General features: G+C 42.4%; 1 protein-coding gene across 13 annotated transcripts in view; it reads right to left on the minus strand.

Moving 5' to 3' along the window:
• Positions 1–19,482, minus strand: part of DTNB (dystrobrevin beta) — a 383,895-nt gene that overhangs the window by 208,309 nt on the left and 156,104 nt on the right. For all 13 annotated transcript variants that reach the window (XM_074947300.1, XM_074947299.1, XM_074947308.1 and 10 more), the window contains one exon: positions 10,137–10,261. In XM_074947300.1, the coding sequence (XP_074803401.1) occupies positions 10,137–10,261 (125 nt within the window). The remainder of the gene's footprint in view (positions 1–10,136; positions 10,262–19,482) is intronic.

Here is a 19,482-nt window from a genome sequence, read left to right on the forward strand (position 1 = left end):
TGACTTGTTTCCCTCAGTTCAGTCCCACAGTCTAACTACTGTTAATACAATGATGGCCTGCCACTAGCTTAAGCTAGATACGGTTCAAGCAAAGCTTACTTACAGACTAGGGACTGAATGGCTAGGTAGCAGTTCTGCAGAGAAGGACCCAGGGGTGACAGTGGACGAGAAGCTGGATATGAGTCAACAGTGTGCCCTTGTTGCCAAGAAGGCCAATGGCATTTTGGGGTGTATAAGTAGGGGCATTGCCAGCAGATCGAGGGACGTGATCGTTCCCCTCTATTCGACATTGGTGAGGCCTCATCTGGAGTACTGTGTCCAGTTTTGGGCCCCACACTACAAAGGATGTGGAGAAATTGGAGAGAGTCCAGCGAAGGGCAACAAAAATGATTAGGGGTCTGGAATCCATGACTTATGAGGAGAGGCTGAGGGAATTGGGATTGTTTAGTCTACGGAAGAGAAGAATGATGGGGGATTTGATAGCTGCTTTTAACTACCTGAAAGGTGGATCCAAAGAGGATGGATCTAGAGTACTCTCAGTGATAGCAGATGACAGGACAAGGAGTAATGGTCTCAAGTTGCAGTGGGGGAGATTTAGGTTGGATATTAGGAAAAACGTTTTCACTAGGAGGGTGGTGAAACACTGGAATGCGTTACCTAAGGAGGTGGTGGAATCCCCTTCCTTGGAAGTTTTTAAGGTCAGGCTTGACAAAGTCCTGGCTGGGATGATTTAGTTGGGATTGGTCCTGCTCTGGGCAGGGGGTTGGACTAGATGGCCTCCAGAGGTCCCTTCCAACTCTGTTATTCTATGATTCTATGATACTTTCCCCCTAAACCTTTTCCATTTCCATTCTCCACTGTAGTAAACACCATTCCTCCCTATCAATCAGGTTCACAAACTGGGCATAATTTGTCTCCACCCCCTCCTTCCCCTCATACCAATGCTGTTACCAAATGTTGCTCCTGCTTCCTCCATGACCTACAAAAAATCTGGTCCTTCTCTTCCTGCCTTCTCTTCAATTTAGATGCATTTTTATCCCCCTGGTTGGTTTAGCCCTGAGTTTCTTTTGGATGCTGTGAATGTATTCTGAATGACAAGGAAGCACTCCTGTGATGTATGCTACTGTTTACTAAGCATTTACCTGAAACCATCAATCTCATTGTGTTCAGTTTTATGCTAACAGCACAAACATTGGCAAAGTTTACTACAGCAGCTGGAATTAAATGTCACATTGGCATACAATTATTTGTTTATTGTGGTTGTTAATTACTTTTTAAATTTCCACTACAAAATGACCCATATAAACTTAAATTCCATCACATCACCAGATGAGACTTCAACATTTCTGCAAATTTTAAATAGCGCCTATTTACCTTTTAACCTGTAAGACAGTCAATATCATTATTTTACTCAGATTTAAACTTGTTGAAGTTTTCCAGTTAAGGAGCACTCAGAAAAAAGGTTACCCATTTTTAATAAATGACATTGGCAAGGGGCTATGATTTAATATTTAATGTTTCATGTAATATTTCGTTCCAAAGCTGTTAGGTAGTAATGAACATTGTAAAGGCTGCAGACTAGTTCACAACTGGCCAAAGATAGCTGGGAAATGAGCGTACACACCTGACTGGAATCGACGTGAACAAGCACTCGAAGAAGAACTGGGTTTTATGACACCCAGTCCAGTGTCCTCACCATTGGACTACACTATTCCTTGTCTAAAACTTTTGGAGTTTCCCATATCACAAACTATACAGAAGAGTGAAGTGTATGAAGATAAGCAGTTTTGTAGGTTTCACAAAGGTTCGATATGTGACTCTGAAGATTAGGTTATTATTTAAATGGGAATGTACTCATTTGAATTGAAACATGAAATTGCATGTTTGGGCAAGAGCAAGAACAGATCAAATGAAATCATCTTTAAAGAGGATGATAATTAGTTGAAAAATGGGTTAACAGGTATTGGCAGTAATTTGGACATCCACTTGAAAGAAAACTGAAATGGTCAAGTATCCTTGAAATATTTAGTTGCATTTCATTTAATAAATTAAAGATCCTGTGAGGGTTTCCATCTGTGCTGTTCTGCAGCATAATATGTCATCTGAGTGGCTGGGTAGTATTAGGCCACTTTTCGAAGGGAATGGATTACAGGGCCTGGCTGGAGTTAATGTGCTGCACTAAGTGAGGCTATCCAATGGTGAATGTGTTTTATATAAAGAAAGATTGGGGAAATTCAACCACTAAAGTTACATAAGTTCTTGGCACAGATTCATTTGATCCATTAATCAATTAATGTCTTCCAGCAGAGGACAGAAATAATTCAATGTACTTGTTAATCTGTGCCATAGGTAAAACTTCCACTGGTAGTTTTGGAATTAGATCCTGAAACCTTTATTTACTCCGTCATATTAATGTGAAACTACTTCCATACATTCTTTTCATGTAGAGTCACAGAATAAGGCCCTTCTTTCTGAAGAAGTTATACATGTTATAGTACTGTTTTTTCATTGTAAAAGCTTGCTGGTATCAAAATGGAGGAACTCATGAAAAAATTCAAAGAAGAAAATATGAACTGACATTGACCCATGATGATCTTGGAATTATGTGAAAATCTAAACAATGCAGATAGTAAGTATCACTTGCCACCAAACTGGGCAGCAAACCTCGCCTAAGAGCTTAACAACTCAAGCTGGTTTTCCACAACATGTCTCAGCCAGTCCATGTGGTTAACTATTGTTTCTAATATTATGGACAATTTGCTTCCTGCTTGTTTTGTTAACATGGGGAGTCATTAATTTACGATAACATACCACTTCTGACTCTGAAATGAAGAGTAGCACTAATAGAAATGTTCTTTTTATGAAAACCCAATTTAACAGAAAAAAGTAGAAGAATGATATCCCATTCAGTCAGATCCAACAACTCCTGCTGCAGAGGATTAAAACCACTGTAAGCATGTGACACAAAAAGTTGATACAAAAGCTGGAAAAGAATAATGTGGCCAAGAATGAATTAGTATAGCTTAAAACTACAGCTTTCAAAAAGTTCAAGAATGGAATACAGTAGGTATCATTTCCTATTCCTACTTACATTCATGTCAAGCTACAGTATCTTCTGTGTTCTTTATAAGGGGAAGACAGATCAGTATTCCACTATATTATAATCATCATCACTACTGTACTACTCTCACCTTTTCAATATTCTGTATTTTGACCGACTAGCCTCCAGGTCTTCTTTGATGATTGTCAAAACTGTTAAAAGGGGATGATAAAAGGGCCAGTCAATCAAAATCACAAGGCATGGGAGAATAACATGAGGGGGAAAGGAGTCCAGGAGAGCTGGCTGTATTTTAAAGAAACATTATTGAGGTTACAGGAACAAACCATCCCGACGTGTAGAAAGAATAGTAAATATGGCAGGTGACCAGCTTGGCTTAACAGTGAAATCCTTGCTGATCTTAAACACAAAAAAGAAGGTTACAAGAAGTGGAAGATTGCACAAAAGACCAGGGAGGAGTATAAAATTATTGCTCAGACATGCAGAAGTGAAATCAGGAAAGCCAAATCACACTTCGAGTTGCAGCTAGCAAGAGATGTTAAGAGTAACAAGAAGGGTTTCTCCAGGTATGTTAGCAACAAGAAGAAAGCCAAGGAAAGTGTGGGCCCCTTACTGAATGAGGGAGGCAAGCTAGTGACAGAGGATGTGGAAAAAGCGAATGTACTCAATGCTTTTTTTGCTTCTGTCTTCACGAACAAGGTCAGCTCCCAGACTGCTGCACTGGGCAGCACAACGTGGGGAGGAGGTGATCAGCCCTCTGTGGAGAAAGAAGTGATTCAGGACTATTTAGAAAAGCTGGACGAGCACAAGCCCATGGGACCGGATACGCTGCAACCAAGGGTGCTAAAGGAGCAGGCGGATGTGATTACAGTGCCATTGGCCATTATCTTTCAAAACTCATGGCGATCAGGGGAGGTCCCGGATGATTGGAAAAAGGCTAATGTAGTGTCCATCTTTCAAAAAGGGAAGGAGGAGGATCCGGGGAACTACAGGCCAGTCAGCCTCACCTCAGTCCCTGGAAAAATCATGGAGCAGGTCCTCAAGGAATCAATTCTGAAGCACTTAGAGGAGAGGAAAGTGATCAGGAACAGTCAGCATGGATTCACCAAGGGAAAGTCATGCCTGACTAACTTAATTGTCTTCTATGATGAGATAACTGGCTCTGTGGATGAGGGGAAAGCAGTGGATGTGTTATTCCTTGACTTTAGCAAAGCTTTTGATATGGTATCCCACAGTATTCTTGCCAGCAAGTTAAAGAAGTATGGATTGGATGAATGGACTATGAGATGGATAGAACGCTGGCTAGATCGTCAGGCTCAATGGGTAGTGACCAATGGCTGCATGTCTAGTTGGCAGCTGGTATCAAGCGGAGTGCCCCAAGGGTTGGTCCTGGGGTGGGTTTTGTTCAATATCTTAATAATGATCTGGAGGATGGTGTGGACTGCACCCTCAGCAAGTTTGCAGATGACACTAAACTGGGAGGAGTGGTAGATACGATGGACGGTAGGGAAGCAGACACGGGCAGTGTAGCTACACTGCTACAGACTGCTACAGACTAGGGACCGAATGGCTTGGCAGCAGTTCTGCAGAAAAGGACGTAGGGGTCACAGTGGATGAGAAGCTGGATATGAGTTAACAGTGTGCCCTTGTTGCCAAGAAGACTCACTGCATTTTGGGCTGTGATCATTCCCCTCTATTTGACATTGGTGAGGCCTCATCTGGAGTACTGTGTCCAGTTTTGGGCCCCACACCACAAGAAGGATGTGGAAAAATTGGAAAGAGTCCAGCGGAGGGCAACAAAAACGATTAGGGGGCTGGAGCACATGACTTATGAGGAGAGGCTGGGAGAACTGGGATTGTTTAATCTGCAGAAGAGAAGAATGAGGGGGGATTTGATAGCTGCTTTCAACTACCTGAAGGGGGGGTTCCAAAGAGAATGGATCTAGACTGTTCTCAGTGGTAGCAGATGACAGAACAAGGAGCAATGGACTCAAGTTGCAGTGGGGGAGGTTTAGGTTAGATGTTAGGAAAAACTTTTTCACTAGGAGGGTGGTGAAACACTGGAATGGGTTACCTAGGGAGGTGGTGGAATCTCCTTCCTTAGAGGTTTTGAAGGTCAGGCTTGACAAAGCCCTGGCTGGGATGATTTAGTTGGGGATTGGTCCTGCTTTGAGCAGGGGGTTGGACTAGATGACCTTCTGAGGTCTCTTCCAACACTGATATTCTATGATTTGTGACAGGGTCAGGCCAGATGGCTATAGGAGAGTAATAGAAGGCAGATGTATTAGCCCCAGATTAAGTAGTTCCCTTTTCCCTGGGTATGGTAACAGGGAAGGTTCCAGAACAATCAGGAACCTTCTGGAGACAATTAAGACAGGCTGATTAGAACACCTGCAGCCAGTCAAGAAGCTGCTATAATCAATTAAGGAAGGCTAATCAGGGCACCTGGGTTTTAAAAAGGAGCTCACTTCAGTTTGTGGTGTGCGTGTGAGGAGCTGGGAGCAAGAGGCACTAGGAGCTGAGAGTGAGAATACAGACTGTTGGAGGACTGAGGTGTACAAGCATTATCAGACACCAGGAGGAAGGTCCTGTGGTGAGGATAAAGAAGGTGTTGGGAGGAAGCCATGGGGAAGTAGCCCAGGGAGTTGTAGCTGTCGCACAGCTGTTCCATGAGACACTCTAGACAGCTGCATTCCACAGGGCTCTGGGCTGGAACTCGGAGTAGAGGGCGGGCCCGGGTTCCCCCCAAATCTTCCCAACTCCTGGTCAGACACAGGAGGAGTCGACCTGGACTGTGGGTTCAGAAAAACGGCCAAGCTGAGGGCTGCCATGACGCTCCAAGGCTAGCAAATCCGCCAATAAGCCCAAGACCCACCAAGGTAGAGCAGAAACTTTGTCACAGATTCTAAGGTCAAACTGGAACCTTTTAATATTAAGCTTTCAAAGACAGAGACACTAAAATTTGGATATCCTGGTTTTCAATTCAGAGACTGTAAAAAGAAGAGAAAACCTCTTAAGATGATTCTATCTTTCTGACAAGGACAAATGAAAACAGCAATGGTACTAACTTAATTCAGTCTTAAAGCTGCAGTGTTGGTGTCCTTACTGAATATTGTATGAAACTGGAGTCCTCAGTTTTATATAAATTATGTCCCCATAGCTTTGCTTCTCTTCCCTTGTTTTTCTCTGAATCATTTTGCTTAATTTTTGCAGACATGAAAAACCTGTGACTTTTGCAAAAGTTAGTGTGGTATTAATTATTGTCTCTTTACAGTCAAGCTTATTACATGTATATGTTGACACAATTTCAATTATCTCATGAATTCTGATTTTGATGTCCAGAACTGATAAGATAAAGAAGCAAAAATAAAAGATTGATCACAGATCTGTCCAAATTGTAGCAATATGACAATGTGTCTTTGGTAAAACCATTCTGCCAACTTCACAGTAAAGCCACATTGAAACCATAGAGATAACACCACTGAACAGAAAAGCATAGGAGACCAATCAGTGAGACAAAAATAAATAACTTGTGAAGCCAAGGTCCACTGCAAGCCACAATTTTACACCAGGCTCAGGGTCAACCACCACCATCAGATACTTTAAGAGTGTTCTATAAAATATGAACTCAGAAATAGTTACAGGCTTTAAATGACAGTTTTGTTTATGACAGGTTTCAGAGTAGCAGACGTGTTAGTCTGTATCCGCAAAAAGAAAAGGAGCACTTGTGGCACCTTAGAGACTAACAAATTTATTTGAGCGTAAGCTTTCGTGGGCTACAGCTCACTTCATCGGATGCATGCAGTGAAAAATACAGTGGGGAGATTTATATACACAGAGAATATGAAACAATGGGTGTTACCATACACACTGTAACAAGAATGATCAGGTAAGATGAGCTATTACCAGCAGGAGAGAAAAAAAACCTTTTGTAGTGATAATCAAGGTGGGCCATTTCCAGCAGTTGACAAGAACGTCTGAAGAATAGCGGGGGGAGGGGTGGGCGGGGGGAGGAAATAAACATGGGGAAATAGTTTTACTTTGTGTAATGACCTATCCACTCCCAGTCTTTATTCAAGCCTAAGTTAATTGTATCCAGTTTGCAAATTAATTCCAATTCAGCAGTCTCTCGGAGTCTGTTTTTGAAGTTTTTTTGTTGAAGAATTGCCACTTTTAGATTTGTGATCGAGTGATCAGAGAGATAGAAGTGTTCTCCGACTGGTTTTTGAACGTTATAATTCTTGATGTCTGATTTGTGTCCATTTATTCTTGTACGTAGAGACTGTCCGGTTTGGCCAATGTACATGGCAGAGGGGCATTGCTGGCCCATGATGGCATAGATCACATTGGTAGATGTGCAGGTGAACGAGCCTCTGGTAGCGTGGCTGATGTGATTAGGCCCTATGATGGTGTCCCCTGAATAGATATGTGGACACAGTTGGCAACGGGCTTTGTTGCAAGGATAGGTTCCTGGGTTAGTGGTTCTGTTGTATGGTGTGTGGTTGCTGGTGAGTATTTGCTTCAGATTGGGGGGTTGTCTGTAAGCAAGGACTGGCCTGTCTCCCAAGATCTGTGAGAGTGATGGGTCATCCTTCAGGATAGGTTGTAGATCCTTGATGATGCGTTGGAGAGGTTTTAGTTGGGGGCTGAAGGTGGTGGCTAGTGGCGTTCTGTTATTTTCTTTGTTGGGCCTATCCCGTAGTAAGTAACTTCTGGGTACTCTTCTGGCTCTGTCAATCTGTTTCTTCACTTCCGCAGGTGGGTATTGTAGTTGTAAGAACGCTTGATAGAGATCTTGTAGGTGTTTGTCTCTGTCTGAGCGGTTGGAGCAAATGCAGTTGTATCATAGAGCTTGGCTGTAGACAATGGATCATGTGGTGTGGTCGAGATGAAAGCTGGAGGTATGTAGGTAAGTATAGCGGTCAGTAGGTTTCCGGTATAGGGTGGTGTTTATGTGACCATCGCTTATTAGCACCATAGTGTCCAGGAAGTGGGTCTCTTGTGTGGACTGGTCCAGCTGAGGTTGATGGTGGGATGGAAATTGTTGAAATCATGGTGGAATTCCTCAAGGGCTTCTTTTCCATGGGTCCAGGTGATGAAGATGTCATCAAAGTAGAGTAGGGGCATTAGGGGACAAGAGCTGAGGAAGCGTTGTTCTAAGTCAGCCATAAAAAAGTTGGCATACTGTGGGGCCATGCGGGTACCCATAGCCCCCAAATGTGAAATAGTTATGGGTGAGGACAAAGTCACAAAGTTCAGCCACCAGGTTAGCCGTGACATTATCGGGGATACTGTTCCTGACGGCTTGTAGTCCATCTTTGTGTGGAATGTTGGTGTGGAGGGCTTCTACATCCATAGTGGCCAGGATGGTGTTTTCAGGAAGATCACCGATGGATTATAGTTTCCTCAGGAAGTCAGTGGTGTCTCAAAGATAGCTAGGAGTGCTGGTAGTGTAGGGCCTGAGGAGGGAGTCTACATAGCCAGACAATCCTGCTGTCAGGGTGCCAATGTCTGAGATGATGGGGCGTCCAGGATTTCCAGGTTTATGGATCTTGAGTAGCAGACAGAATACCCCTGCTTGGGGTTCTAGGGGTGTGTCTGTGCAGATTTGTTCTTGTGCTTTTTCAGGGAGTTTCTTGAGCAGATGGTGTAGTTTCTTTTGGTAACCCTCAGTGGGATCAGAGGGTAATGGCTTGTAGAAAGTGGTGTTGGAGAGCTGCCTAGCAGCCTCTTGTTCATATTCTGACCTATTCATGACGACGACAGCACCTCCTTTGTCAGCCTTTTTGATTATGATGTCAGAGTTGTTTCTGAGGCTGTGGATGGCATTGTGTTCTGCACGGCTGAGGTTATGGGACAAGTGATGCTGCTTATGGAGTGTAATGTAAAGCAAAATAAATAAGATGGGACCTGATCTGACATGGCTCTGAGTAGCTCAACTCCCATTCAAGCATGTGAGTTCTGAGGATAGTCAGTACTTTGCAAAACTGAATTCTTAATAAATAAGCACAGACAGAATATAATAAAATATATGGATAAAATCCAGAAAATACATTATCTATAAATAAACATACTCATACTGAAAATCGACTGCAATAAGACAGATATCATGATCTTTAATATTGCCTCACTATCACCAATACGGAGAGAGGATTATGTTTTCACCAATGTAGAAACATTCACATACTTGGGCAGCACCATCAGCCAGGATGGTGGAACAAGCGAGGACATCCGGAACAAAATCAATAAAGCCAGGAACACCTTCAGGAGCTTAAATACAGTCTGGAAATCCTCAAAACGCAACACTAAAACCAAACTCAAGGTTTATCAGAGCTGCGTACTTTCAATGAGAAAGTATGACATATCTAAACTGTCTTTATTCCATACAATCTGCCTCGGAAAAAATCCTCCGTATCTTTTGGCCCAGAACAATCCCAAACCAAGATCTATTGACATAGTGCAGCCAAGAGGATAAAAGCACCATCACTGCCAGAAGGCGTTGGAGATGGATTGGCCATGTGCTTCGGATGGAAACTGATTCCATCACCAGAGCAGCAATAAGATAGACACTTGAAGGTGAAAACAAGGCTGACTGAAAGCAACATGACGAAGAGCTGTGGAAACTGAGCTGAAAAACCTGGGGCACAGCTGGGGAACCATTGAAAGACATGCCAGAAACAGACAGGAGTGGAGAGCTTCGTTGCTGCCCTAAACGCCAGAGGCATAATGGGAACATCATGATGATGATTACCCATACATTATGTGGCAGTCATTCTTCTACAAACAGAGTATTTATTTACGAACATAAGAACAGCCATACTGGGTCAGACCAAAGGTCCATCTAGCCCATTTACTTATTTAACATTTTTCCAGAGAACAAACTCATGTAAAATGATAAATGTGTTTAAGGGATCCTTTTTGACTTACAAAACCACATCTCTTAAAAACTCCATGGTGAATCCAAATGGAACTAAAAAACCCAAATTCTGCAGTCAAATACATTCACAAACAGCTACTTTGGTATCGATTTAGTTTTAAGTTTTGATTAAATGAAAGATACATACAAATGGATACTCACACTATATGAGCAAGATCAAGTGGCTTCTCTGGCTGTTCAGGAAATACAGGATGAGGTGGTTCTCTAGTGGGCACACAACCAAGAGATTTACTAATTGCGTGGCTCAGCTTCTTGGCAGGCGATTTCTGTTTTTTAAAGAAAGTCAAACAATGAGCAGAACAATCTGTGCAAGGAAAGAGCACAGACATTTAAACATATCCCACGTTAGAAAATCTTTGTGTAAATACCATATCTAGTTGATTAGTACAAAGTCATGCATCCAGCACAATTCAGACCCTGTAAACAAGGTGAATGGCTGAATTAATCTCTACATTCCTATTGAGATGGAATTTTGAAAGATGGTAGACTCATTCATTAGACTGCTTAATCAAGAAATATCCCAAATGTGAACTCTGACCTTTCTGTCATGGTATTTCAGCTATTCAAAAGTGGCCTTTTGAGATATAATTTTGAAATTTGATACACCCATCAGAACCTGCCACCACCTCTCCCTTTAGAACACAGCAGGTGCTGCTTAATCAGAAGAAGGAAAGAAACACTTAAGGATACTGTGACGGGTTGGATCACAGAAACCCCCTTGCAGGCTGCCAACTGATGTGCCAAGACTACTTCTGCTCCTGCTTTTCTGCTCAGTCAGCTTAGGACTTCAGTGCCCACCCTGCGGGTTTGAGCCAGACCTGCTAGCCTGCTGCAAACCCAGACCCAGGTCTGAACCACGTCCCCTAACAGCTGTAGGCTTAACTGAAAGCAGTTTACAGAAGTGTTCCTGTCCTTGACACTCATATGCCCAATTCCCAATGGGGCACAAACCCTGAATAAATCTGTTTTACCCTATATAAAGCTTATACAGGGTAAACTCATAAATTGTTCGCCCTCTATAACACTGACAGAGAGATATGCACAGCTGTTTGTGCCCACCCCCCTCCCCGGTATTAATACATACTCTGGGTTAACTAATAAGTAAAAAGTGATTTTATTAAATACAGAAAGTAGGATTTAAGTGGCTCCAAGTAGTAACAGACAAAGTGAATTACCAAGCAAAATAAAATACAACACGCAAGTCTATGTCTAGTACGGTAATAAAACTGAATACAGATAAAAACCTCACCAGTTCCAGTAAGCTTTTTTTTAATAGACTAATCTCCTTCTAGTCTGGGTCCAGCAATCACTCACACCCCCTGTAGTTACTATCCTTTGTTCCAGTTTCTTTCAGGTATTTCTGGGGGTGGAGAGGCTCTCTCTTTAGCAAGCTGAAGACAAAATGGAGGGGTCTCCCAGGGGTTTAAATAGACTTTCTCTTGTGGGTGGAGACCCCCTCCTCTCTCCTATGCAAAGCCTAGCTACAAAATGGAGTTTTGGAGTCACCTGAGCAAGTCACATGCCCATGCATGACTGAGTTCATTCAAGCCAAGCCACATTCCTGGGAAAGCTCAGATGTGGATTGGCAACTCCAAGTTCATTGTTGGCTTAAGGGCTTCTTGATTGGGCATTTTTACTGAGAACAGTCTTTTCTCAGGAAGCTGACCAACTGCTTCACTAAAACCTACTTAGAATCAAACAAGTATACAACCAATATACATAACTTCGAACACAAAAATGATACATGCATACAAATAGGATTAATAGATTCAGTAGATCATAACCTCTACAGAGACATGTTACATGGCATATGTAGCGTAAAACATATTCCAGTTATGTCATATATATACATTCATAAGCATATTTCCATAAAGCCTTATGGGGGGCACCATCACAGATACTTGGTCAAGTTCATCACAAGGGTGGACTATTCTTAATTATCAACAACTACTATGTTTTTTGTCTTTTAAGGATTTATATCACATTCACATATGGTAGCAAACCTGAGAGGAGTACTGTCAGGGATAAAACCAAGTCACATGGGCTTCACCCCAGAAAGACTGAAATGAAGACGATAGCTATTTGTGACGCCCTGTGCCTTGGGGGAAACCCTCGCACCACCATGTTCATCCTTATAAAATGATTGTGTGGTATCCAATGCAAAGTTTGTCAGCATGGATTTACCAAGAACAAATCATGCCAAACCAGCTTTATTTCCTTTTTTGATAGGGTAACTGATTTTGTGGATAGGGGGAATACAGCGGACATAATATATCTGGACTTCAGCAAGGCTTTTGACACAGTCCCATGTGACATTCTGATAAATAAGCTGGAGAACTCAGTATAACTACCATTTAGTGGATATGGAATTGGTTAAACAACCACAAAGAGCAACTATTAATATAATGTCAAGTATCAGAGAGGTAGCCGTGTTAGTCTGGATCTGTAAAAGCGGCAAAGAGTCCTGTAGCACCTTATAGACTAACAGACATATTGGAGCAAAAGCTTTCATGGGTTGCATCAGACAAATTAGGTATTCACCTATGAAAGCTTATGCTCCAATACGTCTGTTAGTCTATAAGCTGCCACAGGACTCTTTGCCACTATTAATATAATGTCATCGGATTGGAGGGAGGTCTCAAGTGGGGTTCCACAGGGATCTGTTTGGGTTCAGTGTTGTTTAACATCTTTATTAATGACCTGGATAGCCATCTGTCTTGGATGGTTTAGATCAGTGGTGGGCAGTCTGCGGGGCACACGCAGCCTGTCAGGATAATCCGTTGGCGGGCCACAACAATTTGTTTACATTGACCGTCCGCAGCTCCCAGTGGCTGCACCTGCAGACGGTCAATGTAAACAAACTGTTGCAGTGGGCCGCAGGTTGCCCACCATAGATTTAGACACAACAAATCCTTACATCTTGGTAGGGGTTCACACTAGATGGCCCTTGTGGTCCCTTCTAACCCTCTGGATTCTTTTTAAGGGACTCTGCATCACAGGATAGACTGGGTTTGAAGAACCACCAAAGGAACAGTATAGTTCTGAATTTTTTTGCCCCCATACAAAATCTACTTGCTAGCTGACCCATAACTGCATCTGAACAATCTAACAGAGAACTTAATAGAACAAAACTCATTTAAGTCACTTATTCACTGTTTTAAGAACACTTCAAACCCCAGCCATTGCAACATTTAAGTGTAAGAGAATGAAAGAGCTAAAAGTCCTTATTCTTACCATAATATTTCTAGGGGAAAAAATCCTGCCTCCCATTAATGCTTCAGACTGAAGTTTGTTAATTTGCAAAAATGCCCAACTATAGGTAGTTAAGAACGGCAGCCTCACCTTTTCTACCATAACAAATTAGTTAAATAAACCTAGTGACAGTGAGACTATTTACTTCTTCTAACTTATTAACATATTATTGAGTTTAAGGTAATGTTTCTGTGTACCAAATGTATTATCCTGTAAAAAGTGGGAGAACATAATTCCCATTTGTTTAATGGAATAAGGGGACAGTCTCTTTGACCAATATATCTCTTCTAATATTGCCCACCGTCCCCCATCCCTTCCATGATCCCAAATTCATAAACATCCCTGAATTCTCAGCAGTTGTGAGTCCCCTCCGTTTCTCTCACTCACTTCCACTGACTTTATAGTTGACTCTCCCAAAATCACTCTCTTCACCCTTAATATTTTTGTCCCTCTCCCATTGCACCATCCACTTAAATAACCATCAACCACTTCCTCCATCCAAGTCCTGTGCTGCTGAAAATCTGTGGAGAAAATCTGGATCACACAGACTTCCTCCACTACAAATTCACCCTTTCCTCCTTCAGGGTTATCTTCCATGAACAACTGTTCTCTTTTCTTCCCCCATTATGATCCACTCTACAACTCCCATTGTTTGTCCCCCTCCACTCTATCCTCAAGCTCCTTTTCCCCAGGATTCTTCTCAGGATTGCACTGACTTGATCATCAACCAGTTCGGATTTGATCACTTTTCCTCTACCCTTACATCTATCGCTCATGCATCACATTTGTGTCCAAGTGCTATCATCTCATCACTGTTTCTTTCCCTCCTCGCACCCTTTCCCTTCTGTCACTGACTGATGGTCATTCACTTAATTCTCTATTTCCCTTACCACAAGCTGTCCCCTCAATTTTATCTGCTTCACCCTCAACCTCTCCTTATAATCTGACTCCTTCCACTCAAACTACAACTTAGGCTCCAGTATTCTTTCATTGTAAAAAATAATAAATACAAAACCCAAACAGCTTTTGCACCCAATTGCCCCTCCAACGACTGTTCTACTTCTCTTTACGTCCTGAATGGGCTATTACATTCCTTGATTTTACTTCCTTCTTATCTCACTGAATCCTCTCTCCTCTCCAATCCAGCTTCCTCCCTCTGCACTCTACCAAACATGTTCTTTCATGATGTCTAACCATCTTTTTCTTTCCCAAATCTAGTGATTTCTATTCCATCCTTTTCCTTTGTACTCTTCAAAACCAATAATTACTCTCACATTGAATCCTGTCCCCCTACCACTTTGGTTTCTATAGCACTGTCTTCTCTTGGTTCTCCTCCTACTTCTTATCAGTCCTTCAGTGTCATTTGTAGGGCCCTGCACGGATACAAAATTTGTATCCGTATCCGATCTGCAAACATTGTAGATATCTGCAATTGTGTAGGAATTTTGTGATGCCAAAGAAGTCCATTATGAATTAATTTAAAGCCACTGAACACAAAAGGTATCCCACTTGGATGTGAGTCTCTGGAACTGACAGCTTTAACAAATTAAGGTAGTAAGAAACCTTGCTTCTCATCCCATATTAATCAGTGGATAAAAAAAAGGTATTCTCTGTGCTTTCAAATTTAAGACATTAAGAAAAGAAGATTACCTTGTATCAAATGTATACCTTGTGATAAAGTTGGGAGTGATTTTACAACCCAGTTGTCATTTGTATTTTGATAATTAATAGATAAGTATTAGTAGTTAAGAACTGCAGTCTCACCTTTTCTAAAATAATGAATTGGTTAAATAAACACAGTGACTGAGACTAACACTCAAAGGCCCCAGTCAGGATCAGGAACCCATTGTGCAAGGCACAGTACACATGCAGAGGTAGACATGGTCCCAGCTTCAAAGAGTTAAAGATCTAACTAATGAAGTTAATCAGATAAAAAGAATGAGCTAATCCTACAGAGACGTTACATTTCCTCACAGCGTCTAATAGCTTTAACATCAGAAAAATGTGCAAATGCACACTTGGCAATTCTAAAAAGGATGCCTCGAAGACACGCTTGTTTCCACCCTTGTGCTTACATGTGCAGTTGTCAGCAAGATTCTAAAAGTTTTCTAAGTCTTCACCAACATCATTCTCATGTTAACATGACTCGTGACTTTAAGCTGCATAGGAGTGGTCACTGAGAAGCAAGACACAAGGGTCTCTCCCAAAACTGTACTGGGTGACAACAGGTTAGTATCTCTCATTCATACAAGAAATTGCCTTTAAGGCCTGGTCTATACTACAAAGTTTTGCATGCACAGCTGTGTGGTCTAGGAGTGTGAAAAAAATCACACACCCCCAGCCAACACAGCTATGCCAGCAAAACATCCAGTGTAAATGCAGCTATGCCTACAGAAGTGTGCTTCAGCTGGCATAGCTAATGTTGTTTGGGGAGATGGTGTAGCTATGCCAGCATATGCCTTCTGACGACTTATGCTGCATCTACACTACAGGATTCAGCCAGCATCGCTAACCAGCCAAGGGAAAAATTGGTTGTGAATCTGAAGTTTGAAGGTAATTTGGGTGAAAGTTATCATGAAATGATAGATTTCATTATTCTAAGGAAGGAAAAGAGTGAGCGCAGCAGAGTAAGGACAATAAACTTCAAAAAGGCAGACTTTAACAAACCCAGAAAACTGGTAGGTAAGTTCCCATGAGAAGAAAATCTAAGGGAAAAATAAGTTCAGGAGAGCTGGTAGTTTCTCAGAGAAACAATATTAAAGGCAGAACAGCAAACTATCCCAATGTGAAGGAAAGATAGGAAGAATGGTAAGAGACGAATATGTCTCCATCAGGAGCTCTTTAATGACCTAAAAAAAAAGCGGAATCCCACAAAAACTAGAAACATGGACAAATTACTAAGAATACAAAAAATAGCACAAGAATGTAGGGACAAAATCAGAAAGGTTAAGGCACAAAATGCACAAAACAAGAGCAAGACAAAAGAAAGTGCAGGCCCACAACTTAGTGGGGAAAGAGAACTATTAATGGATCACATCAAAAAGGCTGACAGATTTAAAGCCTATTTTACTTCAGTCTTTATTCAAAAGGTTAATTGTGACCAGATTCTCAACACACTTAATTTTAACTACAGGTTGGAAGGAACAAAAACCAGAATAAGGAAAGAACAGGTTAAATAATATTTAGACAAATCAGATGTATTCAAGTCAGCATGGCCTGATGAAATTCATCCAGATACTTATGGAAACAGTTGGCGCAATCCCAGAAGCGTTAGTGGTTATCTTTGGGAACTCATGCAGGACAGGTGAGGTCCAAGAGGCCTGGAGAAGGGCAAACATATTACCTATCTTTAAAAAGGGGAACAAAGAGGACCCGAGGAACTATACAGCAATCAGCCTAACTTTGAGATCTGGAATGATGCTGGAACAAATAATTAAATAATCAATTGGTAAGCACTTAAGAGGATAATAGGGCAATAAATAATAGACAACATGGATTTGTCAAGAACAAGTCATGCCAAATCAGCCTAATTTCCTTCTTTGACAGCATTGAAGTGGATGGCGGGAAGCTGATACAAGTGATTTATCTTTATTTTAATAATGTTTTTGACATAGTCCCATATGACATTCTCACAAACAAACTATGAAAATGGGTCTACATGAAATTACTAAAAGGTGGGTGCATAAGAGATGAAAGACCACATTCAAAGAGTAGTTAGCAGTGGTTAACTGTCAAACTGGGAGGCCATATCTAGGGGATTCCACTGGGTCTGTCCTGGGTCTAGCACTGTTCAATATTTTATTAATGACTTGGATAATGGAGAGTATGCTTTTATAATCTGCAGAGAATGCCAAGCTGGCAGACATAGCAAGCACTTTGGAGGACAGGATTAGAATTCAAAACAGCCTTGGAGTACAAAGTACTACACTTAGGAAGGAAAAATCAAAAGCACAGCTACAAAATGGGAAATACTGGCTACTCATTAGTACTACTGTAAAGGATCTGGAGATTATAGTGGATCACAAATTTAGTATGAGCCAACATTGTGCAGTTGAAAAAAAGACAAATATTCTGGGGTGTATTAGCAGCAGTGTGGTATGTAAAACACAGGAGGTAATTGTCCCACTCTACTCAGCATTGCTGAGGCCTCAGCTAGAATATGATGTCCAGTTTTGGGTACCCCACTTCAAGAAAATTGTGCACAAATTGGCGAGAGTCCAGAGAAGAACAACAAACATGATGATAGGTTTAGGAAACCTGACCTCTGAGGAAAGGTTTGAAAAACTGGGTATGCTTAGTCTTGAGAAGACTTAGGGGGGAACTGATAATAGCCTTGAAATGTGGAAAGGGCTATTATAACAAGGATAGCAATTGACCACTGTCTATGTCCATTCAAGGTGGGACAAGAAGTATTGGCTTAATCTGCAGCAAGGGAAATTTATGTTAGATATTAGGAAAATCTTTCAAACTGTAAGGACAAGTATGCACTGAAATAGGGTCCCGAATGGGAGGTTGTCAAACCTCATGCATTGGAGATTTTTAAGAATAGGTTAGACAAACACCTTTCAGGAATGGTCTACATCAGCAGTTCTCAACCCATGGCCCACATGCAGCCCAATTAGCTCACAGCTGCAGCCCAGTTGAGTGCTAAAAAAAAATTCAAAATTTGCCTCTCTGGTCTGGCAGGGCCAGGGCTGGCTGAGGGGGAAGATAGCGTCTTGCAGCCTGCACCAGTGCTCCTGCCAGCAGGTTCTGGGGAGTGCTGCTGGTAGGAAGGGGACGGGAGAGTGGGTCTGTGGGTAGGTTTGGGTGCGGGGGTGCTGGGAACTAGGGGTTTGCTGGGGTGCTTCAGCAGCCCTAGGTTTTAGGCGGGGCTCCGTTCCTGGCCCCCGTTCTCAGGTCCTGGTGGCCGGCCCACGCTGGGCGCTTCCCTCCTGGCCCATTGCTGGGGGTCCTGGCTGCCCGTCTGCGCACTGTGGAACTCAGGGCTTAGCTGCCCATCCCTGTGCAGCGGCACTCAGGGTCCGGATCTGGCTGCTGCCCGGTCCTGCGGTCTGGCTGCTGCCCGGCCCCACACAGTGGGCTCTGGCCACCTGGTCCCGTGCCCAGGGCTCCGCTCCTGGCCCCACTCTTGGTGGGGGCACTGGGGACTGTGGGTGGTTTGGTGGCAGGGGGCGCTGTGGTACTCAACCTGCGGCCCACGTAACACATTGCTGTCCGCATATATGGCCCACAACGTTAAACAGGTTGAGAACCACTGGTCTAAAAATATTCTGGTCCTGCCTCAACCCAGGCTGGAGCTGATAACCTCAATGTACCTGCCCTTACATATCTATGATTCTGTTATCATCTCCAGGACAACAACTTCTCCTAAAAACACTGCAATTTATAATTGCATATCATCCCCCGGAGACTATTCCTTAAATATCTGACTTACCACAGGAAAGTCTATAAGCAAGCTCCATTTTCTGGAAGCTGAAGAGGCTCACACAACACACAGTCAACCTGTAGAACGCCTTGCCAGAGGATGTTGTGAAGGCCAAGACTATAACAGGATTCAAACAAGAACTAGATAAGTTCACGGAGGAGAGGTCCATCGATGGCTATTAGCCAGGATAGGCAGGGATGGTGTCCCTAGCCTCTGTTTGCCAGCAGCTGGGAATGGACAACAGGGAATGGATCACTTGATGATTCCCTGTTCTGTTCATTCCCTCTGGGGCGCCTGGCATTGGCCACTGTCGGAAGACAGGATACTGGGCTAGATGGACCTTTGGTCTGACCCAGTATGGCCGTTCTTATGTATAATGATCTTTATCACAATTTCCACAAGCCTGTTCTGAAGACAACTGTCCTAGTTAGAAAGAAAACTATAATTGTAGTCAAACAAGATTTTTTTCTGCATCTTTTTGTCATGAAAGATGCTTTTCACATATGTGGATGTGTGACACCAATGCCATAGCCATTCTACCCTATAGAGAGTGAGTGTTGCTTCCTGTCACAAACAAATGAAATTCTGTTCCTTCAGGGATGTTCCTTCCCTCTTGAGAATGTCCGAGCGCACTTTCTAATTGTATGAGGATTATGCACCTCTGATGATTATAAGACCTTACCATTTTCAGCATTCACATCAAAATAATCGGAATATATTTGTAAGTAATTCCTTCTGAATATTCACTGCTGGAAGGGAGAACATTGTTATCCACTAGGATCACTTTCATTAATTAGAACTCTAAAA

Source organism: Natator depressus, chromosome 3, assembly GCF_965152275.1.
Source record: "Natator depressus isolate rNatDep1 chromosome 3, rNatDep2.hap1, whole genome shotgun sequence".
In the NCBI taxonomy this organism is placed as follows: domain Eukaryota; kingdom Metazoa; phylum Chordata; order Testudines; family Cheloniidae; genus Natator; species Natator depressus.